Source organism: Vulpes vulpes, chromosome 6, assembly GCF_048418805.1.
Source record: "Vulpes vulpes isolate BD-2025 chromosome 6, VulVul3, whole genome shotgun sequence".
In the NCBI taxonomy this organism is placed as follows: domain Eukaryota; kingdom Metazoa; phylum Chordata; class Mammalia; order Carnivora; family Canidae; genus Vulpes; species Vulpes vulpes.
This window is the reverse complement of record NC_132785.1, coordinates 109,275,785-109,300,959: the sequence shown is the minus strand read 5'-3', so window position 1 is coordinate 109,300,959 and position 25,175 is coordinate 109,275,785. Positions and strand designations below refer to the sequence as shown.

Sequence of the window (25,175 nt, the reverse complement as noted above, 5' to 3'; positions counted from 1 at the left end):
GGGAAGAGAAGGAAGAGAAATCCTAATGACATCTGCTCGAGGAACAGGGAAGATTGCAGAAATGCTGTACTGAGCTGAGCCCTGTAGAACAGGGTGTGGACATGTGCAGATGCAGGTGAGGTGCAGGGTTTCTATCCACTCATTCCTTTAGATCTAAATTCCTTAAATATTCAGTTAGTATTTGTTCTTATTTTTAAGTGCCTCCTGCTCCCCAAGACCCTGGGATACGATAGTAATAAGACAACTTACACTTCTGTTGAAGGAGTGACAGTAGGTATAGAGGAAAGTAGTAGGGAAGGACCATGGAGTGGTATACGCATCGAAGCGGAGGGCAAATATACAAGGCTTATTCCTGATCACTGTTTGGCTAGAAGTGAATGTGTACAGAGAAATAAAACTGGAAAGGTAGTTTGGGACCAGATGCAGGTGTGCATTTTGGAAATCAGGCCAGGTTTCTGCTTTTCTTTTCATTTTTAAGACTATGATACAGTAGGTCTTTTTGTTTCTTCCATAAAATTTTTAATTATCAGAGAAATTATCAACAAAGAAAATCTTTGGTTAAATAAAACAAATTAAAAAGACATAGACTTGAGAGGTAGAAGCCCAACTGTGTCATATTCATAGGCTATCTCCTCCAATTTATCCTTCTCTATAATAAAGCCAGTATTTTGCTTTCTGATATTTTTCCTCCAATTTCTCATTTAGCTGTGAATTGGAAGACAGCAGGAAGTATGATTAATGATACTTCCTAAGCTCCCAACACCAATTTTAAGACTTTCTAGATGACAAACTGAAAAATCTTCTGTACAGTACAGCCAGCTTGATTTGAGTTTCTATCACTCCAAACTCACTTTTTTGACCAATGCATGGTATTTCAAACAGAAACACTCTGCTTCAGCCTGACTGGTTCCCATTCCCCATCTCTGGTAAATGCTTGCCAACACCTTGTCCGTTACATGTCTTCTCCCTCTTCTCCTATGCTTCACCTGTCCATAGCCTAAACACAGTCTAGGACTGAATTTATACCCTACCTTAAATCCTTCCTCTGCAAAGCCTTCCCTAACCTGCCGTTAGTACTTTTTCTGAACTGCGACTCATCTGAGCCTATGCCCAGTGCCCTCTTCTAATCACTCACTTTGCATTTTCTGTGCAAAAAGTAAACACATATTTAGGGCAATATTCTTTAGACCACCCTGCTGAACTGTCACCTTGACCTTTAGCAGGAGCGTGAATCACATTACTCTGATCCTCAGATAGTGTTGTACAAAGTAAATGTGCAATTATCTCTTAATTTATTAACGCTAGCCTCTTCACCCATCCATGCTCCATCTGCCCTTCCAGATTCAGCTCATGCCCCCCTCCTTTCCATGGACCTTTTACCAGCTTCTTCAGTTAATGATCCATTTCTCCTCTGAATTCATACCTACAGTATAATCCTCTTCTTCAGCAATTAAGCACATATTGTTTCACAGTGCTTACATTTATTTTTCTATTAATTTTCCTCCTTGAGAACAGAGTAGCTGTCTAATATCTCCTTCAGAGTTCAGCCCACTGTCTTGTGTTTAGGAGATATTTGGTAAACACGTGTCAACTTTTTGGGGATAACATTGTTTTAACAATTACCAGATGATGCCATTTCCCATCTGGGACACTACTTAATGCCAGTTTCACCTCACCTTTCCTCTTTTTCAAATATTTCAATATATTGATAATTTGGTGAGCAAGTAACAAAACTCTTTCTTTTGGGGGCTGGTATTTCAAATGCATTGAATTCACGCAGCTAAGCAAGATATTTGAGAAGACTAATAATACAGACAGATTATCTCATCTACTCAATTTTCCTTGGTGCAAAGTTTCAGAAGAATATGATTTGATTTCCTCTAACCTTTAAGTCCATCCCATTTATTAATTCCTTTTATGGTTTCCTTACCTGCTATGCCAGAAAGCCTGCTTTTCTCATTTAAATCCTTCTAGATTGTGGTCACATTATTGAGATGCACCCATATTTCATTTTCATCACGGAAAGATAATAAGACTTATTTTTTAGAACCAGGCCAAACATGGTATTGATTATTGGCTTTGAAGCCAAATAAATATGAGTCTTAGCCTGATAATTCATGAAAGCCAAAAACGTCCCTTTACTGCATCTGAAGCAGAAGAATGGTCCAATTAAGATGAGGTCTACTGTTCCTTATTATGAGTCCCAGGGGCCTGCCATATGATGTGACATTTTGAATTCCTAGGCTCTCATATACTGCCTCTCTCCCATCTCCAGCTTTCCTTGCATCTCCCAAAGAACAGTTGGCTCCATATTTAAATGCCCTTTTAGGTTTGCTTCTCTTAGGTATCTTTCTGTAGGAGCATTTTCATGGTTTGTGATCAAAATTTTAATTTATGGATACTGACTTCACAATAAAAATAAATTGTGTAAACGTCTGTGTATGATTAGGTATACCTATTTTCCCCACTATGTATCTAATCTAAGAATTAAATGAAGCAGTATAGGAATACTATGGCCTCAGCAAGTCTAATTTAACATTTCTTTCTTTTCTGGAAAGGGAACTAAGAGTTATCAAGAACCAATACCCAAACCAGAACCTATGCCAAAACTTTGTTTCTCAAATTGGCTGCAAGGGAAGAGAGGATCTTACTTCTTTTCAGATACTATAATATCATTCTGTTGTTTTCTTTTATTAAAATGTACATACAGGGAGTTTTTTCCTTTTAGCTTCTTAAATCCTCAGACTTAAAAAAAAAAAAAAATCAGGGGCACCTGAGTAGCTCAGTCAGGTAAGCCTCTTTGCCTTTGGCTCAGGTCAGAGCCTGGGGTCCTGGGATCATGCCATGTTGGGCTCCCCTACATTGTCTCTCTCTCTCAAATAAATAAATAAAATCCTAAAAAAAAAAAAAAAAAGGATGATTTCTTAGTTATACTTGACTGGTAACTTGCTGAAAAATCTTAACAAAAAGAAGACTGGGAGGGGCTCCTGGGTAGCTTAGTTGGTTAAACATCAGACTCTTGATTTTGGCTCAAGTCATGGTCTCAGAGTTGTGAGATCAAGCCCCATGTTGGATGTGGAGCCTGCTTGGGATTCTCCCTCTCTCCTTCCTCCCTCCAAATAAAATAAAAAGAAAGAAGAGGGAGAGGGAGGACGGGTATTCAGCTACAGGTTCAGGGAAGCTGGCTGGTCTTCCTTCTAAAAATTCATGAAGTCAGTAATAAGCTTTATTTTTCCCCTCCCCCCTCTAAGCTTTAGAACTGGATCATCAGTGTCTCTCTACAGGAGTTGGAAAGGAAGACAGAGTGCTTCTTCACCACTCTGATTCTTTCCAAGCTCTTTCAAGGCTCATAAAAATAGTTAACTTGGAAATACAGAAGATGAGAGAAAAACCATGCGAGAATTAAACTGTATTATGAATTAAGCAACTCTGTTATAATTTCTTAATTCTAGAAAAGGAGTCTCATTCAGCTTAATATGTGGACTTTTGTCATTCAGGTCTCTTAAAGCCAAAATCACTAACTGTAGATAGATATAAAGTTATAAAGTGGACAGTTAAGTAAGATAGGGTCTTGCTTCCAACAATGACTGTTTATGCACGCAGGTGTGCATGGGCATACACATGTGCCTGTGTGTTAGTCCTAAGGAAATATAAATTGGTTTCCCTTCAAGACTTTGGGGGGATTTGTGGGGGAGGCACACGGAACTGAAAAAAACACCACACTGGCACAGCGCAAAGAAACTTGTATTTTGGCTTGCAGATAAGAAAAGATCTGCTTCTTTCACTCCTGACACTAGGCCCAAGCATTCCCAAACATACTTTGCCTGGACCCTGCTGTGATGTTCCGCCAGCTATCTTTGACATACTTCCTAGGTTTCCCCACATTCTTTCAATAGGCAGAAGCCCAATCATTCTGGCCTTGGCACAAACACCTATAGCACTCGGCTCTCTCGGTGAGGAAGGAACCGTAGAATCTGTCAAAGAGCTTGAGTTGATGTGGAGCATAACCCTTGAGGGGTTCTGTGTCTGGCAGACTGAGAAAAGAAGTAGGGGAATTTTAGATACAAGTATCGGCCTTTATCAACTCCTGTGCTGAAGAAACATTTTACTCAAGGGGAAGGAATGATGAGAGCTAAGACTCTGGAGGAGGAAGGTCAGGTTAACTTTATTTTACGGGAAAGAAGGAAGAAAAAGAAGTGAAATATCACTTCTACAGAACTCTGAACATGAAAGAGTTTTTTCTTTTTTCTTTTTAGCGCCCCCCCCCCCAAGTGGTTTCTTTTTGTGATTGTGCTCTTTGGCTAGAAAGTGTTGTTTATATAACAGTATAAAGTACAAAATTATAAGCTCCAAACTCCTCCAGAGAAGAGCTCTCCCAAAGCTCGACCCCCAGGATAGATGGAAAATATGAGTGTTTACTGGCTGGAACATCGAGCGGCAGTGGAAATTTCAACATTCAGAAGACAGCAGAGAGCAAGGGCCTATTGAGTAGAAAGAAGTCACCCTTTGACCAAAGGGTCAGAGAAAAAGGAAGAGTCTCCTGTTGGCCTCACTCTGATGCTTCCCCTTCCTTAGCTGGAAAGACCACATCTCTGGAATTCAGCCCGGGAAGCACACCCCATGCAGGTGACAGCCAGTTTCCTCTACACTAGATACTATAACCCAAGTGGGTAGACAAGCAAGTCCAATTCTCTCTCTCTCTTTTTTTTTTCTGGGAAGAAAACTAAATGTTACCAACAACCTACCTCTAAACCAGGTACTACCTGGCTACTTTCATATACACAACTCAATTAAATCTTACACTAACTTAATGAGGTGGGTATCATTTACATATCTATGCAGATGGAAAAGGTGGCCCAGAGGAGCAAAGCAACTCGCCCAAGGTCATGTACTCACCCAAGGTCACGTACTTGGGAAGGCACATCCAGGTCTGTCCAACTCAATAGTTCTTTCTCTTTCTATTACACCATGCCATCCTCCTCATAGGGGTCAATGACCCCGGTCCTACCAAGTTAACACACTCTTAAAGAAACAGAGTCATTTCAAGGAAGAGGCTCAGGATTATTCCCTACATAGAGGCAGAGGGTAGAAGCAAAACTTCGCCACTTTAGTCACCAAATAAAATTTTTGTGGAACTACGGGGCTCTCTTTTAAGCCCTTTTACAACACTCCCTTTTACTGTAGTAAAAAACACCTACATTTAAATGTACCATCTCACCATTTGTATGTGTACAGCTCAGTACTGATAAGTATATTCATTGACACTGTTGCACAACAGATCTCTAGAACTTCATTTTGCAAAACAAACTCAGTAGCTATTAAATACTAATGCCCTTTCCCCTCTACCCACAGCCCCTGGCAACCACCTTTCTATTTTCTGTTTCTATGATTTTGACTACTTAAGACACTTCATATGAATGGAATGGTACACTATTTGTCCTTTTGTGACCGGTTTATTTCACTTAACATAATGTCCTCAAGGTTCACCCATGTTGTAGCAGATGACAAGATTAAAACCTTGCACACTCTTCTTGATAATCTTGTCTTTCAATTGCCTGGGCGGTAAAATTTAAATCTTTGTTATATGCCATTTGACACTACGCTGTAATTGTTTCATGTGTATTATGGCTCCTTTTCTCTGCTAGATGGTATAACCTCTTAGTTATTAAAAACCATGTCTTCCAAATCTTTTAGACTGTGCCTAGCACCCAGGACAATACTGAGAACATGGAAGATATATCACGGACAGTAAGCTCTGTGAGATCAAGCACTATCCTGTTTTATTTATAATGACTCTCCAGCATTTAACTTAACGCCTAACACATGGAAAATGAATGTTTTTTTTTCTTTTAAATAGCAAACTTCATATTTCTGAGGATTTATTAAGAATGAAAAGATGGGAAGTCAGAGACCTGACTCTCAAGCAACATTTCTAATAATCTAAAGGAAGGAAGAAAAGTATTAGCTAAACTAGAATCAAAATCTGTGAAAAACTTGTTCCTAAAAATTATAATAAGTAGGGGATCAGACTCTCATAATTTATTTCTGCAAGTAAGAGGGCAGAGGGACAGAGAGATGTGAAATACAGCCCAAATTTCTAAGATACAGTGTTTCATTGTATCCCATTCCCCTGTGCTACTCTCTAGAGTGGGGGCCAGTGAGACCGAGCACATCTAGCCCACGATGTCTTGCCCTGTCCCAAAAAGGAGGAACAAACTCATAGCTTTGCTTTCAACCTCCCCCACCTTTAATATCGAGGAACAGACAAATCCCCAGGTTGCATGTGTGAAAAAGCCAGAGATGGATAAAAATAATTCAATGACAAATGCTGGAAAAACATACAAAGGGGCAGAAGCCAGACATTCGTGGGATTCCCTGACAGCTCGATACACAAGGAAGGGTTGGACTGGAAAAAAACAGGGCCTCAGGTTCTTGCCAAGCCGTCTGAGGCCCTGTCCTTCCCAAATCATTCCAAGCAGCAGCCAAGACTTTACAGTAACCCTTCCAGGTCTCACAAAGAAAGATGCACTGTGAGCCTGCTGAGCACTCCTCACCTAGATAATGTCCCTCCCTGACATGGCCCAACATAGCCCAACTCCCAGGCAAGGCTAGCAGTACTGAAGACATGTCTCTCTTTATTGCTTCCAGTCCCTACCAATGCCCCATGGGCCCAGAAAATGTATAGTTAAAAGGCAGCCTGAAAAATCTAACCCATCTCATTGGCTAAAGAAAAGCTTAGATACTCAGGTAGCCCTATCTAGCAACCAAAACTGTTCCCTTTAAGAAAAAAGAGGTCATGAGCACTTGGTACCTGCATCCCAGAGGGCCTATTGTATAATTCTAAATCGGCCTTGCCTAGAGGTACACCTCAGGCTTCTAAACATGTGACTGATTTTGGCCCTGACTACTTTCTCTTCTGGAGAATGGCCTGCAATTAATCTCACTTATTACCTCTGAAAAGTAACAACAGAGGAATGGCTGGCCAAGTCCAGCTCCAGAGTGTCTAGGGAACTGCAAGCTACATGGCCAGGCCTCAGACTGTCTGGGCAAGTCGTGGGCTCTTTGCCTTCCTCTCCCACAACAAAGCTTGAACAGGGACTCCAGACAGACCAGAGGAACCAAGGGATTTGAGGAGCTGGGCTGAGCTCACACTGACCCAATGGGAGACGACAGCCCTGAGGCTGCATTTGGGGTGGTTTCAAAACAGCGGGGGAAGAACAAGGTTGTCTGGTGAAAACTTGTGTGATCCATAAAATTGAGAACAATAGCAACACCACAGGGAAATGAAAAATAACACTATTTGCAGAGTTTTCGTGAGTCACCAGTTTTCATTCCTGTGGCTACCAAGTCACTGAATCCTCCAATATGCAGATGGAAAGCACAGCCAGGGAAGGATTCTCTTTACATCTTGTTACTGTTCACAGGACAGCCCCCAGTTTAGTGAATTCTCAGAGCTTATCAGCACTGGAATCCACTGTTGCTATTGTAGATGAACTAGTAAGAGTACCTCTTATTTACTTAGCACCTACTTCCAGGGAGATCAAAGTGCTTTCGGGGCAAGTTAAAAGCTCTCAAAACAGGCCAGTTTATACGTAAGTATGCTTACCCAATAAAAAGATTAAATGAATAGTTTAGGGTCACGTAGTGTCAAAACCAGTAATAAAACTCAGATCTCTAAACTATTAATCCCATATTCACTGAACTTAGTCACCTTTACTACTAAGAGAGGGACAAGAGACTATCCACAAAACAGTGACTTACAGGTAAAAATGGAAACTGGGGTATGGTCCTGTGCAGAACGCCTGCTGGAGGTCTGGCTGCTGTTCACATCACAGCCAGGTCTGGAAGGACCCTGGAAAATTCACTTAGCACTGCTCTGGGGTGGATACCTCTGGGAATTCCACAAGCTGAGCCTCCAGGCTGTTCTGGCAACCAGGGCTACCCTAGACTGAAATGGGACCTGAAAACTGGCCCTTAAGCTTGAAGAGCAGGTGACGAGAGGGTTGCTGTGGGTACAACTAACCCACAAAGGGAAAGGCCGGGATTCCGGAGGAGCCCACTTTCTGGTACCAGTGGCTCTGAGGTCGGTGGTATCACATGCTATTTTTCCTGCAGCTCACAAGCACAGTCTAGCTAGGAGAAGGCCATTCACAGTGCTGGACTCTAGGTCTGGGCTCTGACTTGGATGGATGCTCCACATCTTTGTGTCTCTGCACTGGTACTACCTGGGAATTCCACAAGCTGAGCCAGACAGGTTTTAACACAAGAAGGTTCTAAACCCAGCCATAGTGTGTAGATCTGACATTTTGTTTATAGTATGGAAAATGCTTACAGCCTTGTCATATAGACAGTATACCCAAGATGGCAGGGAAAATGTTTCCCATAGAAACAAGGCTTTGACTGTGAAATGAAAATGGAATATTTGGAAATATTTTATATGGAAAATAAAGTGCTATGGTATAAACAGAATTCTTTTTTACAACTTATGTTTTAGGAATGTGGTTATTCTGTAGATTGTAAATTAACAAACGACAGACTCCTGTGAAGAGAACTTCATGGGAGGATATCCTGTCTGCAACCGTCCTGCCTCATGGTCTTCAACTCTTTATAATTCTCAGTTAAGATGATTCTTTTCACCCTTGACCACAACGATTACTGGTATGAAAGACACTGTACTCAAGCATGATGTAATGTGCTTGTGTTTATGTTGCTTCCTGGGCAGAGTCTCTGCTTCCCAAATTAGTTCCTTCAGTAATAATTCTAACACCAACAGATACTTCAACAACAAATAGGTATTTCCTTCATAGCCAAGTCTTTGGTCATCCCTTGCAACCACGAGGCAAGTCAGCATGCTAAGAGCTGGCTGGCTGGGAGAAGCTGGAAGAGCTGGTGCGGGGTTGGGGACTTGGTGGGACATCTGCGGCAGAGCTTCTTTATTTGGAGGGAACACTTATCTTTATTTGGAGGGAACAGAATACTTCATCGTAACAGTCACATTCCTTTCTAGCTCACTCCACTCAGGGATAGATGCAATTAAACCCATATTTAATAGCCATGAATGCAAGATGCCCTGGAAATCCATTTCTTACATTTTTTTTAATAGGGAACTTAAAATGTGGGTCAAGACTAGAATTCAATACAGTGTTTTTTTTCTTTATTCAGGAGTTGCTTATTTTATGGCTAGAATCTATTTGGATTTTATCCTCTGTCACTTCGCTCAACTACATAAGGGAAATTTCCTTCCCACTTCCCAAATGAACATTGTCCAGGGAGGCTGTTTCAGTTTAATTTTATAAACTAGATGGAAACATAAAAAACAATTATGTCCTCAAAAAAAAAAAAAAAGAGTTCAAAGTTACTGAAATGCAATGTAGTACAAGGTATAAACAAGAGTAAGGAGACAAGTTTTGACTTTTGACAAAACATGAAAATGTAGACCACAGGCAAGGATTGAACATAGTATAAATTCTTCCTCTTTCACCCCGAAGTGAGCTTCCTAATAAACTGTATCGAAATTTCCTTTGCCTTTGATTTGCCCACAAACTATCTTACAAGTAAAATGAGGCCCTTTATTCAAGTGCCAGAGTCCTGGGACAGATGGGGAAGGGCACCTGTCTCATGGGTGTCAGTACAGGGAGTTCAAGGTAGGAATGACTCTCTTAGGACCCAAGCTGTCTCTGTGACCCAAACGCTGACTCCATGACCCTTTACATACCTGTTTCCAGGAGGGGTGAAGTGGCTCTCAGGAGCTTGGGGGTCTGACTGTACTGACCATGTTGGGCCACTAGGACTGATGACAGGCCGAAGGGTGGGAGGGGTTGAAGCACTGCTTCTGTTTATGATGCCACTTGCCAAATTCAGGTTTGTTACCTAGAAATGAAGTGAGGGGAAATAACCTGATTTTACAGCGTTTTAGAAAAGTATCATTAAAAACATATGGAAAAAATCAAGTAAAGTTCAAGAGATACTGATCCATTTGAGCTAAAACAGTGGCTGTAACCAAGGCACCCAATAAAGGCTGGTTTCTGTATACGCCAAAGAGAAGTGAAGGTGGCTGGTGTCAACATAAGTTACCCAGTATGTATTCTACCCCTGCTGTATGCAAAATACTGTACTGAGCCAGGTGCTGTGAAATACAAAGATTAGTAACAAAGACAGCGGGCAGCCTGGGTGGCTCAGCGGTTTAGCGCCACCTTTGGCCCAGGGCATGATTCTGGAGTCCTGGGATCGAGTCCTGTGTCGGGCTCCCTGCATGGAGTCTGCTTCTCCCTCTGCCTGTGTCTCTACCTCTCTCTCTCTCTCTCTCTCTCTCTCTCTCTGTGTCTCTCATGAATAAATAAATAAAATCTTAAAAAAAAAAAATAAAGACAGCAAGAGTTTACCGCATATTTTACTCTGTGCCAAGCAAGGGTCTGAAACACTAGGCAAACTACTTAGCCTCTCTGGCCCTTGTTTCCTCATCTGCAGGTTCTACATGCACAATACATTTATTTTTAGTTGTACCTGATAATACTTCTTACGACACAAAAAGAACTCATTGATTTAGAAAAAAAGATGCCTGGGCAAAAGAAAAATGGGCACTGACCCCAATAAACAATTTACAAGAAAGGAATATAATTAGCTGACTAAACTTTTAAAACTAGTCATTTCCACTGACAATCAAAGAAATGTAAATTACAAGAAAACATTTTTGTGTACACATTGACATACAATAATAAAAAACATAGTACCTAATCATGGCAGGGGGTGAGATTAGATATGTACTTATATTTATTTATGTGACTATAAATTGGTAGAATCTTTCTAGAATTTAGCAGTATATTATTTAAGGTATCAAAGGATTTGTACTACCATCTAACTTTTAGCTACTGTGCTAAAAACTAATTGCACATGATTTACGATGATGACTACTATAAGAGCAATTAGTATTCAGCAGAATTTACAATGTGTGAACCTCTATGAAAATGAGTACATTATATACATCCTATTTAAACTGTCATAATACTGTTGGTAAGTATCATTATAATCCCCATTTACAAAGAAGGAAACTGAGGCCTAAGAACAAATGGCCAAACTAGGATCTGGACCATGGTTTCTGGAACTCCAAAGTCCATCTTCTTACGACACTATATTGTGAACATATCTTGAAAACAAGCATTGATTTTAGTATTGAAAAAGGGGAAGATCAAAATGGCTAACGGTGTTGTTAAGTAAATTTTGGTTTGCCAATATGAGACAATATTATGTATGTGACAATTTTTCAAAGAATTCTTAATGATACAGAACCATGCTGATAAGTTAAAGAAAAAAAAATCACCTATGAAACTACAGAAAGCAGATCCAGATTTCCTTCAACATACACATACACACAGATACATACTCCTGAAAGGCATGGATTACTTTTACAATTCAAAAGAAAAAAGTGTAAGTTATTATGAGAAATACAGAGGTGAGTCGAATTTAAAACCTGCACAGTGAGGATGAAGTCAGAAAAGAAAGGATGGTTGTAAAAGCCTTTCAAAATCAGTTGCACAGGGAGAGGATGCTGAAAAGAGGGAGGGCATAGAGCTGAATGCAAGGTATCCGGTGTGAGAAGCCAGAGACAAGTGGCACAGGAGATGGACATTCCAGGAGAAGTGTTCTAGAATAATGTCCTAAGAACTTAGTAATTTTGACATTTACAAATAGAAGAATTCTGGAGCATTGTCATGTTTTTTTTTTTTTTTAATCTGAAAATTCTGAAAGAAACATAAATCATTTTTGGCAACTGTACAGTGCTTCATCCCTAATTAGAGAACTCAGTATGTGAAAATAGCCTAGGACTAGGTCTTCACACCAAAGGACTCAAATATTTTTCTTGGGAAAAAAGCATTTTCCATAGATCAGGAGTGATTCCTGGTGTTTGTGGAGGTTGGGCTACAGGATACTCGGGCTGTGCCCTCCAGTGTAGACCCATCTTTAGACTCAGAAGCCAACCTTGGCTTATCACTTCTCATCCCCTTCTGCTGCTCAGAAGACACACAGGGGCTAGATTGTGGGAAGGGAAGACACCAGGGAAGGTTATGGTAGTATTCTCTGGCTCACGAATCTTTGAAGAGCCTGTCCTTCTTCCTACACCTGAGGTTCTCAGACAATCTAATATCTCCCTACAGGACTGAATTCACTCCTGCCCTGAGCCTTCGCTGAGCCTTCTTCCTTTTTGCCCTGCTCCCTGCTTTAATCATCAGGCCTTTCAAATGAGACAGGAGCTTGAAAAAGGTCTTTATGATAACTAACGGCTTCTCTAATTACAGCCTCAGTCAGTGGGCCAAAACCCTAATAAAAGAGGCTTATTAATAATTTATAGAACAGCAATAAAATAAACAAAATGTACACACGTTACCATGTTTAGCATAAACTGTGTAGTTTAGAGATTAGTGAATGGGAAGGAGAAGAAATATCAGATGTGTTGAATCTTCTCTCTATTGGCAAGGCCACTCCTAATTTAAACATCATTTTTATCATAAGAGCTAAGTTACCGAATGCCTGAATGCTCACAATGTGCCCTGTACCAAATGTCCTTGAATTGTTTGATGTGTGTTATCTCACGTAATCCTGAACAAGCCCTCTGAAGTAGGTCCTACTATTATCCCCATTTTACAAAAGAGGAAACTAAAATCTGTTAGATAACTGAGAGTAAGCAATTACACAAAAATCACATTCCTACTAAGTGCAGGGCCAAGATGAGAACAGAGAATATTCTCCTCCAAGTGCATCTGGTATATTTTTTCCCAAAAAACATGGTTTAACATTTGAGTTCTTGCAGTAGTAATGTCAGGTACTTTAAGTGAGGTTTTATATCTCACTCCTTACCCATCACTCCTCACCCATTATACTCCCTTTCAGAGAAGGAGAAACTAAGGCTCAGAGAGTTTACAATAATTAACCTGCTCAAGGTTATATAACAGTTGCAGAACTGGTACTCTTGTTTTAAAATTCATTCTCTAGTTTTAAAACTAGTTGGAAACAATCCTAGCTATCCTTAATTGTTAGAGATTTTTGAAAATATAATTGGATACCTCAAATTACCAGAGGACATTAAAGAAGTAGGGAAAAAAAAACCCATTCTCAATCAGTTTTGTTTCTTAGCAGGTACAGTAAAAGGTGGTAGCAAGAACACGAAATTAATTTTAGATTCCTGGTAGGTTTTGTTTTTTCATGTAACATCAATTCCTTATTTTATGGATAGACAAAAAAATGGTAGCTACTGTGATTTCCTTCTATACGAAAGTACCATTGTTAGTTTATTTTGAAAACAGCTAAAGGGGCCCACTACTTAAATGAGAGATTAAGAATAACAAAACTTTTAAAGCTTCTCATCTTTCTTTCCAAAGGATTTGTGTTAAAAATATAACTAGTCTCTTTAAATAGTAACAACTGATCCTCTATTTTAAATATTCTATTCTTACTTCTGTGGTTTTTGTCTAGAAGACACCCAGGACCTATGCCACTACTCCCACCCACTCAGCGCAGTCTTCCGAGGACCTATGTTGCTAGTAAATAAATAATTTGGAGCTCACTTAGATATGGGCTCAAAATCTTCTTTTCACAGTCCTCCAGCCAAAGCCAGTCAATCAGAAGTGACAAAGGAGATGAACCTACTTTCAACCCCTGTTCTAGAACAGTATGATCCAACAGAATGTATTGTGATGATGGAAATGTTCTATAATCTGTATCACCTAGGGACACCTGGGTGGCTCGGCGGTTGAGCATCTGCCTTTGGCTCAGGGCGTGATCCCAGTCCTGGGATCGAGTCCCGCATCAGGCTCCCTGCGGGGAGCCTGCCTCTCCCTCCATCTGTGTCTCTGCCTCTCTCTGTGTGTCTCTCATGAATAAATAAATAAAATATATTTTTTAAAAGTCTGTATCACCTAATAAAAGAGCCACATGTGGCTACGGCTACTGTATTTGCAATGTGGGTGGTATGAATGAGGAACTGGAATTTAAACTCTATATAACTTAAGTTTAAAAAGCCACATGCACTTACTGGCTACCTTATCAGACAGCACAGCTCTGAAGCCTCAACCAGATTTAGCTGAATCTTATTGTACAGACCTTGCTCGAGTTTGGTCTAAGCAAATCATTTCTAGATTAAATGACTTTAAGAAAGCCTCTGGGTCTTGCTTTCAGTTTCCCAGTTTCTTCCAGGAGAGGCAGAAGGAGTCAATGAACTAAAATGGATTCAAGCATCAACTGTGGCCCTAGAAGTATCTTGCCTTGACTAGGGAAGACCTAAGTGCAGGGTAAATCTCCCAGCAGTGGGCCAGGCCTGAAACTGTCTAAGCCAGTTAGGCTTCACATCTGGAGGTTTGTTCCTAACAGGACAGAAGGATGATGAATATGGCTGTCACCAGGCTGCATCTGCTTCTCTGTCCATCTATATTTCTCCAGGTACACAAAGCTTCATCAGATGAAGAGAAACGGAAAATGGTATATATTGAAAATCAGATTTTCAATAATAATGAACATTTCACACTAAAGAATTTTAAAGAAGGACAGGCTTATAGTGCATAAAGACATAGCACCAGTTATAAGAGAAAGAACTGATCATTTTTTGTTAGGAATATTAGACTATTAAGGTGGCCCTTGTAGCCAATGGTCTAGGTGGATTCTCTGGGCCGATGACCACAGTCTATGCTACTAAATCCAGGCTGGCCAACTCATGAATTCATGCCACTGGTCACGAGAGTCTGGAAGACAGGTGGGATAGTTTAAAACCCATCTTAATTAGTTTCAGTAATTAAATAACATGCCTTGCTGATAATGGATATCAACATCTTCATGTGCGAAAGATAGTACACATCTGTAAGAACCATGTAAATCTGTGTTTGAACCTCTAATACATTCTACCTTAATTTTTATTAAAATACAAAACTTTTCAAGTTCACTACAGTAACAGTAAATGCAACAAAGTTATATTATTAGCACTAATGATAACCCAAATTTAATGAGCACTTAATTTTTGCCAGACATTGTTCTAAGTGTATGTGGGTATATTTATACATAAACTCATTTAATCTTCAAGATAAATCTGTTAGGTAGAATTACTGCCCTCATTTACAAATGGGAAAATAGGGGTTGAGAGGTAAAATAACCTGCCCAAGAACAAATAATTGTTACTTATAAGCCCCTAGTTTCAATTCCTGGTCAGCCGGATGCAAAATCTCCCAATCTTGTAGTTTCTAAGCACTGTGCTACTCCCACTGCCTTGCCCCACTGAGTCTGGAATTTACAATTCTATCTTGGACCAGCAGCATCTGCAATCCCTGGGAGCTTGATAAAAATGCAGACTCTCAGTCAGCCTCTACCTCAGGGAAGGAAATCTGCATTTGACAAGATCCACAGGTAATTCTTAAGAGCGTGTTAAAGTCAAGGAAGCACTTCTTATAAGAGATGGTGAAAAGTAAAGAGGATTCCGGGGTTCTCCGCACAAAGTTCAGAAGGTCTTCCAAGTACCAGCAGAAATGCCTTGATGGGGTGAAGAGCAAGATATAAAAAACCCAAGGGGAAGGAGTAGAGAAGATAATCCTATCAGGAGCTTTAAGATTTTACTAGTTCTCAATGTTGTCCAAATGTTCAGACATTGACACGAATAATCATTCAATTTGCCAAGGATGCAAACATGGATAAAATGGATAAGAACAAGGTTCAGAAAATTTGGAGTCTACTTGTGATGCTGCCTTGAGAAACAGTGGTCATTAAAAAATAACCAAGATATTTATGCATTAAAAACAACCAGCTTAGCTTGTTGAATATTCTTCTGTCAGCCTTTCTCTAGCTGGTCACCTAAGTCAATGATTGCCCATGGGAAAACCTAGTCACGGGATCTCAGGATCTCACCGTTGCCTAAGCCTGAGGCAGATGCTTCACAACCCTTGCTGTCTCCCTCTTCTGCTCCCACTCTCCTGGAGCACCGTGTCCAGCGGTTTCACTCCCATTCCCTTCTTCTTGTCCACTGCCACAGTGACCTCAGTGCATTTTTTCTTTTAATACCAAAATGCTGTTTATTTTAGAGCCAGTCATCCAAATAAGGCAGGTGAGCAAATAACTGAACGTGTAGAGTAAGGACACATTGCACACATTCCATCTAGACAGGTGTTTAAATTACAGTAGGAATAAATACAGGTGATGGATTGAAAAGGGGGTAGGAGAAACAGAGAGGGAGGCCAATTTCCGGCGGCTGGCCCGCCCAAGTGTTACTGCTTGTTACTGCTGTTTGCTAAAAGGAGTGCTGCTGCCAGCACTATAATTAAAATATGATGGCACTGCCCTGATGGCTTCCCAGAATATACCCACCACCCACCCAGATATATAACCTTTTGGTATCCAAAGAGGATCCAGGGCCAGGCCTAACTGGATCTCTGTAGCTCTAGTTGGCATGCTCTAGAAATGCTGCACACCTGAATACTCAAAAGAAGTCCAAACCTCAGAGATAATCCAATAAATATCTACTGCACTGCCTATTGTAAGCAAGGCCTTGGGTAAAATCCTAAGGGTACAGGAAGGGGATTTTGGGGATGGGGTAACTGGGTAATGGACATAAAGGAGGACATGGGATATAATGAGACTGATGCGGGGCACCTAGGTGGCTCAGTTAAGTGTCTGCTTTTAGCTCAGGTCATGATCCTGGAGTTCCAGGATCTAGCCCCACATTGGCTCCTTGCTCAGTGAAGAGTCTGCTTCTCCCTCTCCCTCCACCCCTCCCCCTGCTCCTTCTTTCTCTCTCTCTCTCTCTCTCTCTCTCTCTCATAATTGCTCTTAAATAAAATCTTAAAAAAAAAAGGACTGAATTACTGAACTCTACCTCTGAAACTAGTAATACGCTATATGTTAATTGAATTTAAATAAATTTTTAAAATCCTAAGAGTTTATACAGATTAAGATGTGGCTTCTGCCCTCAAGCCATGAAGTAGCTGGTAACCTAGTGAGACAAGACACCTGGACAGATGGTAAGATTTAAGGCCTCTAGAAAGTGATAACTACCATCATAAATAGTTAAGGGAATTCAAAGAAGACATTTGAGCTGGGCATGAAAGGACTGGTAAGAAAATTGCTGTGGGGGTAGCAGGGTGGTGGTGGTTCCTTGAGCAGGAAAATTAAGTAAAAATGCAGAGATAGATAAGCAGGAAAAATGTCTGAAAAGAAGCAGTCTAATTTGGCTAAAGCTCAGAACAATAAAATATAGGAAAAGAAAGAAAAATGGCTCAGGGAGATCCTTGAACGCCAGACTAAAGATTCTGCTCTAGACCTAAGACAGAACATAAGTTTGTTCAAGGGTTCTGATAGAGTAGGGCTCTATCAGAATCATGCTGTACGTAGAGATCTCTAGTGCTGTTTTTGAGGGCTGGGGTGAAAGGAACTATTAAGGAAAATTAAGACTTGTTGAGAGCCATGGCAGTCAGGTAGGTGAGTGGTACCAAGTCTGGGATGTAGGATATGGCACTGCTGGGCTCCTCTCACTTCCCTCCTAAGGCTTAGGAAGAGTGCTGGGCCTTGGAGATAGAGAGCCATTTTGCAATCTAATGATAAAAGCTCTTGAGTTTATATGTTCATTGTTCATGGTTTCTTCTTGGATCAGCTCTTTTGGATCTATCTTCCCATGCAGCAGTAAGGCAAAATAGTGCTGCCTGGCATTCTGAGAAGGGAGGGGCAGAGAGTGGGCCTTAGTGCAAATACACCTTTGCTTAGATTTACCCTTTCTATGCCTCTCTTCAACAGAATGCTTTGAGGATCAGGATTGCGGGGGGGTGGGCCTGCGGGGAAGGTGTAACTAGACGGCTTTGGTCTAGGCCTGTGGCCTGCCTGGTAAGCAAAAAGAGACATTGGATCAGATATTCTCTAGCCCAAATCACCAAAGCTAGGAATTGCACTCAGGAGCTTGGAACTAAAAATAATAATAAGCAGGGGCTTTGGCCTGAAGGATCCTTTCTGGACATCTTCTGAACCCCAAGGCAGTGACTCTGGAATCCTAGATTCCAGCCATAGTTCTTCCTAAATCAGTGTTTAACGACCATTTGTGCTGTAATTTCCAGCTCCACCACAGAACAATATCAAACAAACTGATATTTAAGGATGGTGAAGTTGTAATAGATATTTGGGAAGACGACACAGGTTAATGAGAAAAATAAGATACTGGCATTCAACATGAGCCCTCGAGTCTTCTACCAGGTCAATCATAAACTGGCATCTGCCTCTGTATGTATGTGCCATCAGTCCCTTAAGGATAAAACACTCTCCATATAGCAGACCATTAATTCTCCACTGCTACAAATGTAGCCCTCTGCTGACTAGGGCTTGTGGGTTTTCACATGACTTTTACCTTTCTTAACACAGTACCAAGGTTTATCATTGCTGCTTGGGAAAAAACAACCAGCAAATATATAACTATGCCAGGAGGCAGGGATTACCCCCAACATGGAAGATCACAAGCTTCTTTGGTATTTTATCACTGCCTCTAAGAAGGTCCTTCAAACCACTTCAACACAGCAGGATCCTGAAATCCTGTTGCTACCACTTTGCACTTACTTCCTAGTGTCGAATTTATTTTTTATAAATAATCTCCCTTAGCTGTAAAGGAGCCTTGTCATTAAACTTCTTCAACAGTGTAGTACTAGTAGGGTGCCTAGGTGGCTCAATCAGTTAAGTGTCTGCCTTCAGCTCAGGTCATGATTTCAGGGTCCTGGGATTGAGCTCCCTTCTCAGCAGAGAGTCTCCTTCTTCCTCTCCCTCTGCCCCGTCCCTCTTCTTGCTTTCTCCCCTACCCTCACCTAAATAAGTAAAATCTTTTTTTTTTTTTTAAAGGAGCATGGTGGTAGAGCTGAAAGAGCTTCATGCCATGATTTGTATTATAATATAATTGCAGGTTTATTTGCCTATCTTGACCCACAAATTACTGTCTCATTCATTGTTGTATACTCAGAGCTTAGCCCAGCAGGCACAAAAGATTTATATACTAAATGAAGTGGGTCTCAACCAGACCCAAACACACACACACACACAGAGCCTCTAGCTAGCAGCTAGTTTCACCAGTGAGTGGAAAAGTGATTAATGTCACTGGAAGCCCAGAAAGGAAATTAAAGGTTCCAAATTACCTCTTTTTGCAAATACCACAAGGGAGGGGCTGCTTTGGAATAATGGGAAATAAAATAATCAGTGATTAGAGAGAGGTAAGTGTTGCTCTTGCTAGAGCCCGCATAATTTTAGAGATGAGTTTTGCCTGGTCTTGAAGCCTTGGGCAAGGTTCTCAAACACGGGAAATGAGAGCTTTGCATACAGTTTTCACTCCTTGTCTGCACAATGTCTATACTGTATATTTCTTCTTGGCACTGAAATTGCAAAAGGCTGACACTCAATTTGAGATTGGGTTGCATGTGTTCTTAGTATTTCTCCAGTGATGAAAATCGTCTAGTAAGTATGGATCTGGCACTTTTGGTTTTCCTTTTCTTTTATCTTGAGTGAAACTGATCTTGAACCTCAGGCTCACTAGGCATTTGCAAACGTCATGTATTTAATTTATCAAAATGGAGGCTGGGAATTCAACATGAAAGATCAAATAATATCTTGAAATGTGAGCCAACTGGTGGCACAGTGCTCCCAATGCAGCTTACAATCTCACCACAGCTCACGTGAGGTCTAGAGATGTAGCTTCAGAAGATTATTTCATTAATTCAACAAATATCTATCAGCTACTGTGTGGCTTTCTTCGCAGCATTGAGCAAGAACCATGAAAAAAACCCACAAGACAAAAACCCTTGCTTATGTAGAGATTACACCCTCATTGGGGGATATCACCGAAATATATACAGAATATGTGAAGCAAAGGTGATCACAGATTTGGAGTGATTAGGGACACCTTGGGTGGCTCAGTGGTTGAGCGTCTGCCTTTGGCTCTGGGCATGATCCGGGAGTTCCGGGATCGAGTCCCGCATCGGGCTCTTTGCATGGAGCCTGCTTCTTCTCCCTCTGCCTATGTCTCTGCCTCTCTCTCTGTGTGTGTGTGTGTGTGTGTGTCTCTTGTGAATAAATATATATATATTTTTTAGATTTCACCATTTATTTATGTGAGACACATAAAGGCAGAGACATAGTCAGGCAGAGAGAAATAGGCTCCCTGTGGGAGCCCTATGTGGGACTTGATCCCAGGACCCAGGACCACGCTCCAAGCCGAAGGCAGACGCTAAACCGCTGAGCCACAGGTGCCCCAATAAATAAATTCTTAAAAAAAATAAAAGATTTGGAGTGATCATTTTTGGCCAAATTATCATTACTATAAGCCATATGCTACCTTAAAAGTTTTCAGAGGTTCTTAACTTGGAGGCCATGAGTCAGGGGGCATCAAGAAGGAGCCTAGTGGGAGGGTGTCTATGAACTCTTTCAAATTAATGCAGATTTCTGAGTGTACAGTTTTTTCAGAAGAAGATAGCCTTCATTCAATTCTCAAAGGGATCCCTGACTCTGAAAAGGTTAAGAATCACTCAGGATGATATGAAGATTAATTTGTGTACATCTGCATTCATAATGTCCTCAGAACTACACCAATATCATCTTGAGAATAATGGTCTCTGTGTCATTCATATAAGCCTGCCACAGAAACTTTCATTTCCTGACCATGGGACGCTGAATGATCTAGAACATGGAATTGCAGTGGCAAGTCCTTTCTGACTTGTTTTAATGTATGCAGCTAGAACCAAAGGCAGTCCTGGAGTAGGAAACACCAGTGGACCAAGATCCACTTCACTCAAGATAAAAGAAAAGGAAAACCAAAAGTGCCAGATCACTTACTACATTATTTTCAACACTAGAGAAATATTCAACCAAGAACATGAAAAACAATCATCCTTAAAACAGCTATCTTTTTAACCATTATTTCAAGGGCACTTCCTGAGAATGTATTAAATCATTAGCCACACCAACCAACATATTTTAAGACAGCTTCAACTCCTGTATCAGTTCCTGGATGCCAATAAGATGAACCTCAAGAAATCTACACTCTGATCACCAAAAGATATGAGTTATAAAGTTAATTAAATTTTAAGAGGTTATGAAAAGCTGGGAATCTCTGTAGTTCCAATACATCAGCACAAGGTCCTCTTGTCATGTACCCCCTCTGTCAAACATTGTCATTTATATAATACACATAAGCATATTGACATTTAGGGCTCCAAAATCTATAAACAGTTCTAGATTAAAACTTGAGACATTACTGGGAAACATTACAAAACAGCTAAATTGCTGGATAGTGTTTTCAATTTATATATTTGGTTTTTAGAAGTCGATGGGGGCTGCCACCACCATAATAAATCAATCCACTATTTTTGCATCTCCGCAGATTAAGAAGGCTGAGTTTTGCCTACTCAAAGCATCAGCTGATGTCACCATAAAATAATCTAATAAAGAGTTCATTCTAACAAATATTCATTTACTCAACAAATAACTGATAATCTAGACAAAGTCACACATCTCTCAACCTGCTTCGGAGAGTAGAAAAGCACTTCTAATCACGAAAACAGTTCAACTCTCCAGGTCTCTCTTGCAGGCTCAAGCACTGGCTTGGCTAGCACTCTGCAGCAGTGTTTAGCTGATGAGGGGTTAGAATCCTGATTCCCACAGGAGGAGGCAGGGAAAAACTGAGAGAAAGAGCATGGCATCAGACAGACTTGGGTTTGAATCCTGGTTCAGTCACTTGCCATTTGTATGACCTTAGCATACTCACTTATCCTTCCAGATTGTTTTCTTCATCTGTAAAAAATAAGTATCTACATCCTAGGATTAAAGAGATGATAAAAAGTGCTCGGCACAGTGCCTGGTGCAAAGCAGACATTCAGCCAATATCGGCTGCTTTATGATGAAGGGCAAGTGTGGTACTGTCAATGAAAAAACATGGAAGAGCAAGAGTTTTAAAAAAATATAAAAACCAACAAAATGCAGAAGAGAGATTCTTTTTAATTTAGCAAGGATGTGATAAGTGCCTACCTAGTACACAGGTGCTATGCTAGGTGATGAATTAGGAAGAAGTGCCATCACACAGATTATAACTCGACAGGAAAGAAGAGATCCAAAATCACTATAAAAAGGTTTACTATACAGAGAGACTAATGAGGGGCTAAAGAAGCATGGAGAGTAGAAAGATGACTTCTGGTTGGGGGAGCAGTGGGTTCCTCATTCATTTCTTTATTCAAAAATGTACCGAGTACATACACTATACCAAAGCTGAAAAAAAAAAAAAAAAACTGGTGAAACTTGGTCACCATCCTCAACCAAGTAACTTACAGCCCAGTAGAATGAGCACATTTACTGAGTATTACTCATGAATCAGGTTCTGAGGCAGCACAGGACACTACCCTCAAAGAGCTCACTGTTGCAGGAGACAACTATCTGGACATAGTGTGATGCATGAAATGACATGCCTCTGAGTGAAGGGGCACCTGTTGGGGAACACCATGAGAAACATATGGCCACCAACTGACCCATAAACTGGACCGGGGCACTCAGAGGCTCCTTACCACCTCCTCCTGTCCTTGGAATGTGGGTTCCACTTGCCTTTTCCACTTCCAGAGGCTGCTCTAAGGACACAGCCTTGAGATGGTGATGTGCTGAAAATACGTGCATGGTATATATGACTGAGTGCAGTTAGGGCCTCTTTATAAATTTTTAAGATTTGGAGGCAGGTGTGGGGATCCATTCATCTTGCTGCCACCCAAGACAAGCCTCATATGTAAGTTCCCTTTGCTATTATTAAAACTGCCTCCCAACCTGGAGTGGCTTGCCTCTTTGATCTCTACCTGCTTTCTGAGTACAGGGGCCAGTTTCAGATCACATTAGGAAAGCTCCCAAGTGGGTTGTGAGCCAAACAGCATCTATGTTGAGCCTGGACGGATGTATAAGGTTAAACATGATGACAGCAGAGCATTTCCCATGAGAAGATAGCAAAAACTAAGGTGTGGAGCTGAACAAATTCTGGGTGAGCTGCACAAAGCCATGTGTGATGGGGGAGGACAGATGGAAGAAAGTAGCCTGGAGCCAGATTCTAAATAACGGATTTGAAGAACATTTAATAGCTTGGGCTTTACATTGTAGATAACAGAAAGCCCCCTTGAGCTTCTTGAGCAAAGGAGTATTATCACCAGACTTGTGATTCAAAAAGATTCCTTTATAGCAAAGACCAGGTAGACCAGAGGCCGGCCAGGAGAGCGGAGCAGAGGTAATTGCAATTGTCCAGCTAAGATAATTCAGGGCTTAAGCAGGACAGTCGATGTGAAAGTGAAACAGGGAAGATAGGTTTGAGACATTATGGAGTCCAAATCAATCAGACTTGGCAACTCCCTGGACACAAGGAATGAAGAAGCAAACAGAGACAACGATAAATCAAATGCTCCATACCTAAACCCTGAGGAGAACTACAGTGTCACCAACACCAAGAGAGAAAAGGGAGACAAACAAGTCGGTTTTAGATGGACTATTTTTTTAGTATTTTCAAAATACATTTAAAATGCATTGTGTGTTTTGGATGCTGGTAATACAGTGAGGTAGAAATGCCTGACAGTTGGAAGTCTGAACTTGGCACTCAGCAAAGAGGTTCACACTTAAGATGTATACAGGGGAGAAATCCACAGAACAGTACCAGATGGAGCTATGGGAAGAGAAAATTTATCCAAGGGGAAACTGTATGTTGAAAAAACAGTTGCCTTGCACCCTGACTTCAGAGCTGTGCTGGAGGAGAGCTACAAAGAAGAGGAAGAAGCAGACTGCCCAGGCATCATCCCACTGTCTTTAATCAGGGAGAGCCTGCTGTTGCCAGTTTTATATATTTGAGGTCTATAATGCCAGTGGCTTTTTAAAAATGTTGTAAATGGAATCTAGTCTTCAGGGAAAGAGGAGGATGAGCTCCCAGAGAAATCACTGAAGGGTTAAAGAAGCTAAGAAAAGTTTTCAGGTAGGAGGTGGTCAATAATAGTGCCACATACTGCGGGAGAATGAGGATTAAAAATAGGTGACCGAGGATCACAGGGGAAGAGAGGAAAAAATAAAACGAGGAAATCAGAGAAGGAGACAAACTGTAAGAGACTCTTAATCATAGGAAACAAACTAAAGGTTGCTGGAGGGTCAGGGGGTGCGGGGATGCATTAACTGTGTGTTGGGTATTAAGGAGGGCACGTGATGTAATGAGCACTGGGTGTTATATAAGATTGACGAATCACTGACCTCTACCTCTGGAACTAATAAAACATAAGTTAATTAATTGAATTTAAATTTTAAAAATTAAAAAAAAATTTAAAAAAAAATTAATGTTAAAAAAAAATGACCAAATTTGGCAGTTCCAGGGTCCTTGGCAAACTCTGAGAGATTGCTGGACAAAATGGTAAGAGATAAGGTCAGACTGCAAGAGTAACTGTGGAGGGGACGGAGTCAGGGGCATGGGGGGCAGCAAGGGCATGTTACTTTAAAACAATTTTGGTAGTACAGGGAAGACAGCTTGAGGGGGTGACAGGGTGAAAAGAAGGTTATTTCAGAACAAGAGACTATACAGCAGGCTAAGGAACTAAGGAACACTGTGGGTTAAGAGCCTTAGGAGACAACAGAAGAGCTATAGAATTAGGTTCAATTGGAGCGAGGCCCCAGAGCCAGGAGGCACAGAGACCCAGGAGGAGAATTAGCCTCAATACCAAAATCACTCTATTTTACAGAGGAGGAAATCAAGGCATAGGGAGGTTAAGTAACTTCTCCAAGGTCTCACTGACTCAAGAGCTCCTGTTTTTCCTATTTATCCTTTTCTGTTTCTGAAATGGGAAAGGATAATGTATACAATACAAAGAAGTGTTAACTTCTACCCAGAAAGAATACAGAACCAAAGGAGCTAGACTTGGAAAACCAACACCAAGTCAGAACACAAATGTACAACAGTTCAAATGTGTCTGGGCACACTAAAGAGGCAGGAGGAGAGTTCCAAATGTCCAAGCTTGTGATAAACTGGGTGCCATCCACCTCAGTTCTGGATAACATTCATCATCATTTCAGCTCCCTCTCTGCCAATTTCACCTTCAAGTTGGAAATTTTGAAATTAAGATTCACTCAAGGTCCACACTGGTGGCTTCTGATGCAGAAGAAAAGGTAGAGAATTCCTTCACATATGAATGAGT

The 25,175-nt window shown here is 40.9% G+C and overlaps 1 protein-coding gene across 50 annotated transcripts in view; it reads right to left on the bottom strand.

The window, feature by feature from the left end:
• The window catches only part of TTLL5 (tubulin tyrosine ligase like 5), a 267,856-nt gene that overhangs the window by 118,675 nt on the left and 124,006 nt on the right, over nt 1–25,175 (bottom strand). For all 50 annotated transcript variants that reach the window (XR_012002256.1, XR_012002255.1, XR_012002270.1 and 47 more), the window contains one exon: nt 9,716–9,870. Coding sequence is in view for 19 of the 50 variants with exons in the window: in XM_072762072.1 (XP_072618173.1) it covers nt 9,716–9,870 (155 nt within the window). In the remaining 31 variants the exon portion in view is untranslated. The remainder of the gene's footprint in view (nt 1–9,715; nt 9,871–25,175) is intronic.